We start from the raw sequence: 13,874 nt of genomic DNA, 5'->3' as shown, positions 1-13,874 counted from the left end.
ACCCACGTAAAAATCAACATAATTTAACTCCACATAAAAAATCATCATTAATTAATATTAATTCTTTCCTCATTAATATATATGCATAAATTATGCAAAAATCTATGTAGTAATAATTTACACGGGATAAAATAAAAAATAAAAATGCAGATATTATTAATACATGTAAAAGTACGACAAAACAAACCCTCATAATATATAGAATTGAAATACATCAAATTAACACAAAATTAATTTTTGTGTTAAATAATCATTGGGTTACTAATCTTTATCTTATTAATTTATGCAGTACTAATCACTGCATAACTTGTTCCCAAATCAAACAAACCTTTAATTTGTAAGTAGAATTAGTTGCAAAGTCGCTAATACTAGGTACTGTTTTTGTTATAAAAATGAGAAAAAAGACACTTTACCCGTCCCAAAATGTGATGGTGTTTAACTGTGTTTGAAATTTAAGAAATAAAAGAAAACTGTTGAAACTTGTGATCTAAAATAAGCATAAATATTTGTGTGATTATAAATCATTTCATTTAGAGTAAAATAGATATGTTAAAATTAAGTTATTACTAAATATAAATAGATGTCATTCTTTCTGGACTCACTAAAAAAAGAACGGAAAAGGCTCAAATATCCGAATTCGATTATAAAATAGCTCGTTTATCACCAAATAAATAGTTTGGCATTCATTTATACAGTTATAGAAAATGGCTCATTTATTATTACCTATAAATGGTTCGTTATGTCATTTCATGATAGTTTGACCTAATTTATCATTTATCATACATGATTACAAAATAGCTATACATGCCATTTTCATTACTTTATATGCGATTTTATAATACAAATATGACACGTAGCCTCCAACTAGATTATGGTTGTGGGTGGGTAAGGTGTATGAGTCGGATTTTATTAATTTGGTATTTAAATTGACTGGTTTAATCAAATGACGTAGACCTCTAATTGGAGGTCACGTGTCATATCTAGTATTGTAAAATGGCGTTAATGAAAAATGGGATGGATGAGACATTTTGGTAACCGGCGATGGCATAAATGAGTCAAACTATTGATGAGTGGCTTAAATGAGTCATTTCCTATAGTTTGATGGCATAAATGAATCATTTTCTATAGTTCGATGGCATAAATGAGCCAAACTATTGACGAGTGACATAAATGAGCCATTTCCGATAGTTGTATGGCATATTTGAGCCTTTTCCAAAAAAAAAAGAAAATGTGATGCATTAATTTCTAGTGGCCTAGTATTAAGGGTGTTCATGGTTCGGTTTGGGTCGGTTATTGATTAAAACCATAACCAAACCAATTTAGTCGGTTTTTAAATGTCTAAAACCATAAGCAAACCAAATAAAATAATAACCACCGGTTTGGTTATTATCGGTTTGGTTGAATTTTTCGGTTTATGACTAGCAAACTTATCAGTAAAACATTAAGAAGTTAAAAAAGACATGTCTTTTTTTTTGTTCAAACGATAACTTTTATTTATCGTTTAAGGTGGAACATACATCATAGAAATATTTTCACTATTAGTGATAGTGTAAATACTCAAGTTACCCCAGTTGCTAAACTATTACATATAGAGCTAAAAACTAAGTAGTGGGTCACCATTTTTGTCATCTTAATACACGTACGGAAATAAAAGTAAAGCATAGGAGCTTTTAGTTGTTGTTATAAACATACATATTAATTAAACATAAAGACCACCTAAAATTAAAATGAAAATATATGAAATAAAAAAAAATTGTGTAATGATCCCAAACTTTGGGGCAATACTTGCATTTTGTCCTCAATTCTCCCATTTTATTAAAAACACTTTGTTTAATGATCCCAAACTTCAGATTTTTTTCTATCATTATCCCCGGGGCTAGGGTCTCGATTCCAAAGAGTTGTTCTTTTTTGCCTTTTAGGAGGATTACCCACGGAAGAAGTATTAGGGCATTACCGTGCTTGAGTTGCGGCAAATGCTCTGATCTACGGGGGAAGTATCTTACATAGGAACATAAATCAATCTCTATCCTTTTCATATGAAAAATATTAGAAGTTTAGGACCGTTCAGAGAGAAAAAAGAAAGGTATAAATTCGGGAAAAAAGAAGAAACAACCTAAAATCAAATGGTGACAAAGAAATTTAAAAATTTAAGTTAAAGACATTAGACTCTAACGTGAGCTTACATTAGTAGGTTTATCTTAACACTTAAAGAGTTAAAAGACTTAAAGACATGGGTTTGGAAATATTCTAAAAACATGGGCCTTAAACAATCATGTGAAATAAGTAGACCAAAAATCAAATTAATGATTAAAAGGTATAAAATATTTATAATTATTTATGAAAAGCTAATATTATACATATAAATAATTATAAAATTTATGTATATAATTTATCGGTTTGGTTCGGTTATTTATTCGGTTATTTTTAATATAACCATAACCAAACCAAATATTGTCGGTTTTAAAATTTAAAACCAAATCAACCAAAACCAAACCAAATGTCAGTTTTTTTATTCGATTTGGTTAAATTTTCGGTTTGGTTTTGGTTTTAACCAAAACCGTGAACAGCCCTACCTAGTATATATGTAATGTAGCACGGGGTCGTTTGGTAGAATGTGTTAAAAAGGAAAATACATGTATTAGCTCTGGCAGTGTTTTTCAACCTATGTACCAATACTATTGTTATTCAAATACAATATGGGTTTGTTTGGTTGGGGAACAAGTTATCCCGGGATTGTTATCCCACCCTTAATATGGATTAAAACTAATACTACAATTTCGAGATAACTAATTTCAGAATTTTATCCCAATCAAATGTGGGATAAACTCATTCCAAATTTAATCTGGGATTAATTATCCCTTATAGCTCATACCAAACGAGCCTTATATCCAGTATTATTCTTATTCTAATAGTCCATCATATTCATTTAATACAAGAAACCAAACAGTCAAATAAAAAATAATGCAACATAACTAATTCCAACATAATTAATACACCCAACACTAGTATTTTTTTTTTCCTTAAAAAAAATCTTTTTTTTCTTCTTTTATTTTAAAAACAGGAAGAAAGAAAAAGAAAACCAGAAGACGTCACATCCCGGAGTTCCCCAAGACGTTAACTAGTAATTTGAGTTTAGAAGAGACTCTTCTCTTTGCCTATTTTTTCTACTAATCAAAGTTAGGTGGCGCCAAAAATAACAACTCTACTTCTTCCTTCCTAGTCTTCTTTTTCTTCTACTCCCCAACTACCCCTCTCTGTCTTGTTCTATTCTCAACAGCCTCATACAACACATATATGTGTTATATATCTGCCTTAACGTGATTTGTATCTCAATTTCATATTGCTGATGCTTTTTCATCTATTTTTGAGTCGGGAGTCTATGGGAAACAACCTTTCTACCCCTCAAAATGTTAAGGTAAGGTCTGCGTACACTCTACCCTTCCTAAACCCCACCAGGTGGGATTATACTGGGCATGTTGTTGTTGTTGTTACAGAATTTATCTGTCATTAATTTCTGTTTTTTTTTTTTTTTTTAACTCCGTATTTACGTGATATATATTTTGAATTTGTATGGGATTGATAATAATATCATACGGTTAATTTGCGTGTCTTCACCAGAAAATTACCAGCGGCGAGTTTGATTATCAGTGCGGACGCTCGGTGTGATTAACTTATTATTGTAGTTGTTAAGGTTTGATTTCTCGCACTCGAATTTGGAATTGAATACACGTGCCTACTAAAATTAGCTCTGAACTTCGTTGCTAATTTGTCATCAAATCAGTCGTAGTTAATGGAATTTTTGATAATTTCTTGCTAATCCATTAGTAAAAGCTATAGAATTTGTCCGTCTTTAATTCCTATTTTTTTTTTTTAATAAATAGTTATATGTATTTGGAATTTGTATGCGATTGATAATATCATACGGTTAAGTAACTTGTCTTCGCTTGGAAATTACCAAGCGGTTTTCGTCCGGCAACTTTGATTATCAGTGTGGAGGCTTCTGTTTGATTAATTAATTGCTGGTTAAAGACTTAAAGTTTGATTTCTAGCACTCTAATTTGGAATATGTATTTGGAATTCGTATGCAAACTCAAATTTTCTGTCATGATTACTAAAAATAGCCATAAAGTTTTTATTTCTAGCACTTCAATTTCATTCTTAAGGAGCCGTTTGGACATGGTTTCATATCTCATGAGGTGAAATCATGTTTGGATATGCAATTTGGATTTCTTAAGTTGTAATTTTTTTTTATAAACATGAAAACCCCACAAGTTGTGAAAACTATCAAAAAATTTCCAATTCCTATATAATCTTACCAAATGAGTAAATCATAGTTCATAATAAAATCAATACGCTACTAGAAGGTCTTTCTAAAAAATATAACATTAATTAATCAAACTTTAGTTCAATAAAAAAAAAATAAACATGAATAGTAAGGTAACTACTCTTTAATATAATCCTCTCACATGATACGAACAATATATTTACCAACTTATGGTTGGTAAACATGATTGGTAAATATATCTACCAATTTATTGGTCTTTTTTTACAAAATATAAACGTATGGGTCAAATTTTACATTTATATTTTTTGAAATCATGATTTCAAATCCCAAATCATGTCTTTTTGGATGATTTGGAATTTCATCTCATAAGATGAAATCAGAGATGAAATCGCATGTCCAAACACTGATTTCATCTTATGATTTCATCTCATGAGATGAAATCGCATGTCCAAACACTGATTTCATCTTATGATTTCATCTCATGAGATGAAATCGCATGTCCAAACGCCTACTAATTGTTCATTTTACAGAATATTGAAGTTTTTCTGTCTTTATTTGACGTGTTTTTTCGAATTTCATGTTTTGAGATGGCATATTGTAAAAGAGGATTCTTCTTTTGACATATTTTTACAATATTATTGATATTTTTATTTTCATAGTGAAAATTGGAAAATTTTGTTTAAATTTGATTTTTATTTTTTCTATATTTAAGTTCAATTGTTTCTCTGTTTAGCTAATAGGGTTTTCCCTCAATTTTTCGGTGCAAAAAATGTAGTCCCTCTCAGTCCATTTTTACTTGTCTACTTTTTTCTTGGCACACCCCTTAAGAGTTAATTAATAAAATAATATATTTACTATATCACCCTTTGAATATAATAAATTTAATATTTTGAGAAAGACATTGAGAAATAATTATAACTAAATAATAATAAGGATAAATTAGGAACTAAGTGATAAATTTTATGATTTTCTAAATTGAACATCTATTTTTATTATAGTGAACAAGTAAAAATGGATGGAAGGGTAAAAAGACATTTGAGCTTTTAAATCATTTTATGCTTTTTTGGGAATCCAATGTAGCAGACTTTCACATACGATAAATAATAGAATCTTATTTTGTTAGTATTGTGTTTGAATATTTACTGAGTTTGTGTTAAATTCAGTACTTAATTTGTTTCTAGTTTCTGAACCTTCTTTATGGAGACTGTACATCAATAATGCATATGTTCACAGAATTAGGAACAGAATCTGCCACAGCACATTAATAGATTCTATTTTTTCTTGTGATTTCAATATGTTCTCATTATTTCATTGGTTTTTGTTCCTAAAAATTCCACCAAACAAGGGAAAATAGTCAAACAAAAAATATTTATTTTTTTGGATTTCTTCCTTTTATCAATGTAGCCTTGTTAGTGCAAAAAAAGAAGAGCGTATATAACTATCAAAAGATGTGGTGCAGCGGATGAGACTGTTCCTTTCTTAACCAGAGGTCTTGAGTATAAAAAAAATCTTTGGTAGGGAGCGTTTTTCTCGAATGAGGCCCTATGCGGCGCGAATCCGAATATAATCAGGCTTCAATGCAGACACCGGGTGTAAAAAAGAAAAAGAAAAAAAAGAGTGTGCGTAGATTTTTTAAGTGCATTTATGATAAACTGTTAGTTCATGGGGATGGACAATGATCTTACTTGCACGTGGTCCTCCATTTCCGCCCCCATAACCCCCAATATTTATCTATCATTTAACTTGCTTAATTATTTGGGAACAAAACAAAAGTTACATAATATTAAATCATTCTCCTAATTATTTTTTTAAGCACCGAAATGCAGTATGCAGTTAATCTTGGAAAAAATTATTGAAGCCTTATTTGCTTGTTGATTAAAAAAAAATCCCTCTTGATTTATTTATTTATTTGTTTCCAATGATGCACCTAGTTTATCAAAATGATGAGAATTTGGTTAATTACCAAGCTCATGGTGGAGCAATTGACCAATAGTACTCTTTTATGTTTAATTAGAGGTCTCGGATTTGAGCTCTAGAGCCGCTTTTGTTAAGAAGCGCTTTACGCTCAATTTAGGACTTTTCGGTGCGAATTCAGATTTAGTTGGGTCTCAATATGAGTACTGAATTGACGGATCGTGGGTGAAAAAAATCATATTGTATTACTCCCTCCGTCCTATAATAAGTGTCACCTTAGTTAAAAACATGCATATTAAGAAACCAATAATGCAATGTGAAGTTTACTAAATTACCCCTATATAATAAAAATAAATTACTTTTTTCACTTGATTAGAGCATGCACAAGTAGTAGTCCTTTTAACATTAGGAATTCAACAATATTAAGTTACTATGTGACTTTTCCAATCATCATTTAGATGTTATTTAACTTGTCAGTTTTTATCTAAGGGTAGAGTTAAAAAAACTAGTTAATTTACGTCTTGATTTCCTAAGGCGACACTTATTATGGGATAATTTTTTGGCTAAGGTGACACTTATTATGGAACAGAGGGAGCACTTTACACTACCTTCTCCAGACTTCACTTGTGAAATTACACTACCCAGACTTACTTGTGGAATTACACTGCGTTGTTGTTACTTGTTTATAGTTACCTAAGTGTAAGTTTGAGTGTTGTTGAATTCCTTTTCATGAAAAGGAGTTGGGTGTGGGAAAGAAGGAACATGACAGACGAGCTGTGACTATCTGGTGTTATATATCCAGCTTGGCAGACCATGGCACTCCCGTGAAAGGGGATAAAGGGGTTGTTGGGGCCAGGGAAAGAGAAGGGTCAAAAAGAAGTAAAAAGCAAAATTAGGAATGTGAAGTAAAAAGAGAGAAAAATCATCATAGGTTGTGATGGAGGTAAATATCCAATGATCTTTACTCAGATGTTTCGAGTTCAAGTTTTGTGAATGAAAGTGGGACTTTTGGCACGAATTTAAATTAGTCGAGCCTCAAAACATGTACTACTACCTCTATTTCAATTTATGTGATACACTTTCCTTTTTAGTTTGTACCAAAAAGAATGATACATTTTCTTATTTGGCAACAATTTAACTTTAAACTTTATCTTTTACGCTTAACGAGATGATCTATAATTACACAAATATCTTTGGCTTATTTTAAACTACAAGATTTAAAAGTCTTTCTTTATTTCTTAAACTCCGTGCCCAATCAGATTATATCACATAAATTGGAACGGAGGGAGTATTAGATATTCAGTGGGAAACTAAGTAGGCGTTTGGCCATAGAAATCAAATATTTTCACTTTATTTGGAATTCTAAAGTTAAGTTTAAGATGGAGTTGTGTTTGGTTATAACTTTTGCAAAGATATTTATTTGTTTGAATGTTCTGAAATTGGAAAGAGTCAAAACAGGAGTTTCGATATTTTCCAAATTCCAAATACAATTTTCAGGACCAAACGCTAATTTTCAAATTAGTGAAAATATTTTTTTGAACAAAGTATGGCCAAAGGGGTCTTAAAAAAAAAAAAAAAAAAAATGGGAGAAGCTTTTCTTTGTCTTGTGCATCATTTCTAGTCCTATTTCTTATCCCACACCCACCCCCATGTCCCATTATACTTCCCCATTTCGAGGGAAGAGGTGGTTAATATAACCTCTTTCTCTTTCTTTAGCAAAGGATACAATTCTTGATTTTTTTTCTTTGCTTGCCAATGTACATTCTTGTCTTGATAAAAAATACTGGTTTGATTATATTAGCATAAGGGGTTTCTCCATTAATTGAGTTCTTTCTAGGAATTTAAGTGATCTTACCTGGTTTTGTGGATTCATCTTTTGTGATTATATAACAACAATTTGCATTTTGTTGGTTGGGATTCTAAATATTGATTCTTCTTCAGATCTGAGTGCCTGTAAAGATGTATTCTTTTGATCATCCTTTTACTTTTTCAAATGGTTTATTCCTTCTTTTATTTTATCTCAAGTATCTTACTTTTAGCTTTCAAATTTTTGTGGCAGATTTACAGCAGAGAAAAGGATCTTACTTTATAGACAGTGGTGTAATTAATTCAAGATTAAAGGTAGGTTCTTGAGAGGTTCTCAAGAATGGCTTAAATTAAGAGGATGGATATCAATGCAGTTTAATCTTGGACAGTTTGGATAAATTGGATGGATGTGTATGAATCAGAGATAGCATTAAAGAAACATTCTTCAACAGTGGAGACAAAAAGAGGTACTCCATTGATTCAACCTGAGAAGAACAATGGAAACAACACACGTAGACCAAGAACTAGAGAAGTTAGTTCTAGATACAGGTCACCTACACCATCAACTTCCTCAGGTCCTAGACGTTGTTCTTCTCCAAATGTCACAAGAATTGGAACTACTACTACATCGGCATTGTCGTTACCTAAGAGAGCGATATCGGCTGAAAGGAAACGTCCCACAACGCCCTCATCACCTACCAGTCGATCACCATCAACACCTGTACATGATACATCTGTGGAAGAATTGTTGTCTAGAAAGTTAGCAGGCAATAGGTTGCCTGAATCTTTGTGGCCATCAACAATGAGGAGTCTTAGTGTTTCTTTTCAATCGGATACGTTTTCTTTACCTGTTGGCAAGAGAGAAAAACCTGCTCCTCATGCTTTATGTGATCGTACGTTAAGGCCATCATCAAATGTAGTACAGAAACAAGGTGAAACACCTCCTGGTTCTCGAAAGGTTACGCCTGAGAGGAGGAGGAGTCCATTGAAGGGAAAGAATTCGGTTGATCAAGGAGAGAATTCTAGACCGGTTGATAGTTTGAATGCTCGATTAGTTGATCAGCATCGATGGCCAAGTAGAGTGAGTATGAAGGTAGTACCTTCTGGTTCTATGAACAGAAGTATTGATCTGAGTGATAAGAAGAGCAAAATCGCGCCAAATACTCGTTCAGTAACGCCTTCCTTGAGGAGATTGTCATTGGATGGTTATAGCAAACCATTGCAAAAATCTTCCAGCGACTTGCTGTCACTAGTATCATCTGATGATGGAGTAAAAGTTCGTGGTCGATCAGTAGATGATAATTCACTTTCAATGCAGAAGTCCACATCTTCAACTTCATTGGATAGAACAGTATCGGGGAATCCAGTAGCTAGATCTCACACTGTATCGGCTCCTGGATCACGGTTTCCTTCACCAAACAAAGCATCTTTTTTACCATCCTCTGCATCTAGAGGAGTCAGTCCATCTCGAGTAAAATCAGTCCCAACTACGCCATCTAGAGGGCCAAGTCCTTCTCGGATAAGACCATCTAGTCCATCTAGACAACAACCCAAAACTGCTACTTCTGTCCTCAGCTTTATCGCAGATATCAAAAAGGGAAAGAAGGCAGCTAACCACATAGAAGATGTTCATCAGTTGAGGCTATTGTATAATAGACATCTCCAATGGAGGTATGCTAATGCCAGGTCAGATGCAGCATTGCACGCGCAGAAAGTTAAAGCTGAGGTTGGGTTATATCTCTTGCGAAATCAGAATGACTTATTTCATTAAGTACTTTATTATCATTAAATATTTGTTTCCTACCTCATGGAATTTTCTTCTGCTAAATCGGATTATCTTGATTTTATTCCTGGAATGTTCATCTGGTTCCTGGAAACTACGGCATGATAGGAAAATTAATTAAAAAGGATTCTAGTATGGACATTTATTGGAATAGTAATATATAAGGGGAAATATTTAATGAACTTTTGATCATAAGTAGCAGGTTAAAACACTTTCTTGTATAATAGTGTAGAAGAATTGGCATTCATTATCATGCTAGATGTCAGCTTTCTTACTCTCTACTTTAAGTCTTATTTGATTATGTTTTGTGGGGTTGGGATCATGGGACTGATATATTTGTGGCTTGATGCTCTCTGAGAGCTTTGTTTATATCTTTCTCATCATATAACCAATTTGGTGCTAACAGTTTAATTTCCCCCCTATGCAGAAAACATTGTACAATGTCTGGAGAAATACCTCAAACCTATGGGCTTCTGTTATTAAAAAGAGAGTTGCGCTCCAACAGCTGAAGCTGAAGTTGAAGCTATTTGCAGTTCTAAATGAACAGGTAATGCATCTTTATAACAGATGAATTGAATTTCATCCCCGTTGTTTTAATCTTTAAGTTTCTTGGGTTTTCTTGAAAAATCTGTGGATTGTATGTTTCTAGAACTGCCTAATCATAGGTTGATCCAGTTTAAGATGAAGATTTGAGTTTAGACCACTTCTCTTGTCTGTTTAAGGGATTTAGTATGGGCAAGTATGGCTTGAGGTTAAAGTTAGCAGTGATGGAGAGCAGGACTTTCCCCTCATATTTGAAATCTTTCGCTGTCTGGAACCAACAAACACCCAAAACACTTGAGGTTGATATGAATGTGTGAATTAGATATTTTCTATTCATAATGGTGAAAGCAATTTGAATTTTGAGCTTAATTTTTTCCTACAGAACCAATTTGTAGTCAGGCCCTACTTTTAACTCTTCCACACTTGTAATTTCTTTTCCTTATGCTGATTTGACTTCTCTGTATCTGAATATAGTTTGAAAACTCAGGGTTCAAATAAATTGTAAGTATAGCATTTATCTCCAGGGAGGGGTTGAAGGAGAGGGGAGTGAGAGGTTTAGTAGCATAACTGATTGTTAAAACCAACATTCATTAGTTCAGTAGACAACATTTCTATTTAGATCTTTATTTTAGCTGTGGCTTTATTATTTAAACTGATTTTGTTTAAATTTGCTCAGCACACCTACCTGGATGAGTGGGCTTCAATTGAAGGGGATCATACCAGTTCATTATCCCATGTTATACAAGACCTACAAGCATGCACTCTTCGTCTTCCAATAACTGGACGAGCAAAGGTATGCAACTTGATACTTAGTGTTTCGAGATCAGTTTCTTAACATATGGAGGCTTATTCTAGTTGGCTCTTTTATAGGGTGATATTGAAGTTGTAAAAGAAGCTGTTAGCTCAGCTGTTGATGTAATGCAGGCAATGGGATCCTCCATGCGTTTTATTTTATCTAGGGTGAGTTCTTATATTAATTTGGGACAGAGGGAGTATCTTTTTTTTTTTTTTTTTTTTTTTTTTTTTTTTTTTGAGTTCTCCCCATTAAATTACTTTCCTTTTCAATCTAGTTTTTAATTAACATAAAAGGCAATAGCAAACCGAACCAAATGGGGCTTGTCTTTTACTTTCAGGCTTTGTACAATCCTCAATTGTTTGTTTGATGGATGTGGATAAGAGAGAGTGAGAGAGCTGATCAGGGAGAGAGATAGAGAAAAGTCACTAGCACAGTCTTCTGTAACAGAGCCGGTATCTAAATTCTGAAGAGTTCTGTAGTCACAAAACTGAGAGTATCACAACTCAAAAGTTGTGTAGTCAGGATAGTTACCTCATCCTTATATTTGCTTGTAGTCTTTGTTTCTTATTTGGTCCATTTTATTGAGTTGGAGGGTTAACAAAAAACTACTGATACATTTCACATTGGCAATTATGCTTTTAGGTTAACTGGAAAGAGTAAAACATTGTGCTTTATCTTGTCATATCATCAAAGTTGCACTTATGGAAACTGTAGCGTACATGGAAAAAGAAACCCTGTTAGACTTGTTACTATATACTTTCTTTGGCCTGTTCTCTGAATCATCTAGCAAGATTTTATTGGATAAATATTCATTAAAATAGTTTTAATTGTCAGTATGTTTAGCATGAGGAAAGAACCATTTTGTACATTTTATTGCTTTCCATCTCTCATTCTCTCTTCAGTCCTTTCCCTGGGCGCCTTCTGCAGTGTCGATTTTCAAATATTACATTGGTTTGAAGGGATAAATTGATGTATCTCGGAAAAGATGCAAAAGAATCCCTTGCAAAAGTTTCTCAAAAAACCCGCTTGCTATTCAAGATATGTTGCATACAGGAAAGTAAACTCTAGATGAATACCGTAATACTCTGAGAATTAGGCTTAAGATTGTTACACTTAGGCTTCTGGATTTCCTTTGGGCCTTACGCACAGGTGGAAAGTGGAAGCTCTTAATATCCAAAGTCCAACTGAAAACTAGATAGTATTTCTTGTGTAAGATAGCTACATTGAAGTACTAAGGAGTTGACGCTACTTGAGCACAAACAGAAGTCATGAGGCCTGCCAGTAATTGTTGAATCACAAATTATGATACATTTTTTGGCTATCTAATTACTTTGTTGTAGTCGGAACATGAAAAAATTTGACTTTCAAGAGCACGAGTGGATTATTCACTTGTATATTTGAAATGTATTAAAACATCTATTGAACCTGGCCAATTGCTTGAATGTCAAACAATCTAAAGGCTCAACTTGATATCTTGATTTGATAGGAACTTCTGTATAATTTTGCCCGTACCGTTCCCTAATTTTGCGCTCTGCAATTTGCAGGTGGAAGGGATGAACTGCCTAGTTTCTGAACTTGCTGATGTGGCAGCTCAAGAGCGAGCCATGCTGGATGAATGTGAAGCCTTGTTGGCTTCAACAGCAGCTATGCAGGTGAGACAAAAAATTCCGGCCCCTAAAATTATTGCCTTCATTATAGAATCTCTGTGGTTACTCTTAGCCTTCACTTTCCTCCCCGTCTTATGCCCTTCTCCATTTTATGCCTCGCCATAGTTCTCCGTATCCACATAGTGATCTTCTAGTTTTGTCATTTGGACTGAGATCACATGTTGCTTTAGTTCAGATTCATTCTTTAATAAGATCAGTATGAATATGCATTCATCAACTGGCAAAGGTTCAAGGACTTGTGTCATAGGTCACAAGTTCGAGCCCTGCCCCAAGCGAACTAAATCCAGTATTTAAGTGGAGGAGGGTGGAGGGGCGAGCCCATCATTCCCGAGTTTCGGAGGCTGCAGTTGGCCCAAAGGGTTGGCCCAACTTAGGGCCATGAGAACCAAGCATTATTCCCAGCATGTCTAGCTTAAAACGCCTTAGGAAGTTATCTCCGTGTTTGATATGCATATAGTTCATGTAAGGAGAGCTTCTCATCTCTGTTCAGAGCCTGGGCCAACTCATTTCCCATATCTGTTCGTTCCAAATACCATACACGATGGTTGGAATACTGTTTATGTTTGATTTTTGAAGTTCCATGTTCGACAAAACGGTTATTTATTGTGATTACTTGACAATAATGCAGGTAGAAGAATATAGCATTAGTTCTCATCTTATACAGTTGAAACAAGCTTGGAGAAGTGATAAGCAGCTGATACTTGGAAATTAGATAGTTTTACCAAATGGCCTTTAGCTAGTGTGTATAGTAGTAGGTTTTTCCTTTTTCATTTTTTTTCTTCTAATTTATTATGGGAAGTGTTGAATTGTTTCATTCCTTTTTTTTTTCCCCTCTTTTTCTTCACCACATATCTTGCAAAAAGCTGTTGTCCTATCCTAATGTAACTTCATCAACGAAAAAAAGGAAATGCAAAGGAAGAAAAAAGTTCTAACGTTAGTTGTAGAGGAGATGCAAACGTCACGAAGATCATCTTTGAGCTTGTTCTTAAAGTTTTTTTAGTAACTTCAAATTTTCTATTTATTCGTTTAAATAAACACAAACAGATTTGACAATCATTTTTTCTATTATCACTTAGTATT

General features: G+C 33.4%; 1 protein-coding gene across 3 annotated transcripts; it reads left to right on the top strand.

Moving 5' to 3' along the window:
- Positions 1-3,194: 3,194 nt before the first annotated feature.
- On the top strand, positions 3,195-13,608 carry LOC132038992 (AUGMIN subunit 8). Of its 3 annotated transcripts, none has more exons than XM_059429508.1 (7): positions 3,195-3,415; positions 8,259-9,731; positions 10,216-10,335; positions 11,008-11,124; positions 11,202-11,291; positions 12,672-12,779; positions 13,423-13,608. In XM_059429508.1, exons 2-7 carry the CDS (start codon positions 8,409-8,411, stop codon positions 13,504-13,506), a joined length of 1,842 nt encoding a protein of 613 aa, XP_059285491.1. In that variant the 5' UTR covers positions 3,195-3,415; positions 8,259-8,408; the 3' UTR covers positions 13,507-13,608. The 3 variants fall into 3 exon arrangements, 2 of the variants coding, with proteins under 2 accessions (XP_059285491.1, XP_059285490.1); XR_009410331.1 differs by lacking the exons at positions 3,195-3,415; positions 13,423-13,608 and adding exons at positions 7,830-8,160; positions 11,465-11,579; XM_059429507.1 differs by lacking the exon at positions 3,195-3,415 and adding an exon at positions 7,832-8,160.
- The last annotated feature ends 266 nt before the right edge of the window (positions 13,609-13,874 follow it).

Source organism: Lycium ferocissimum, chromosome 12 (genome assembly GCF_029784015.1).
Source record: "Lycium ferocissimum isolate CSIRO_LF1 chromosome 12, AGI_CSIRO_Lferr_CH_V1, whole genome shotgun sequence".
Lineage (NCBI taxonomy): Eukaryota > Viridiplantae > Streptophyta > Magnoliopsida > Solanales > Solanaceae > Lycium > Lycium ferocissimum.
The sequence above is the reverse complement of the archived record's forward strand: the minus strand, read 5'-3'. Positions and strand labels throughout refer to the sequence as shown.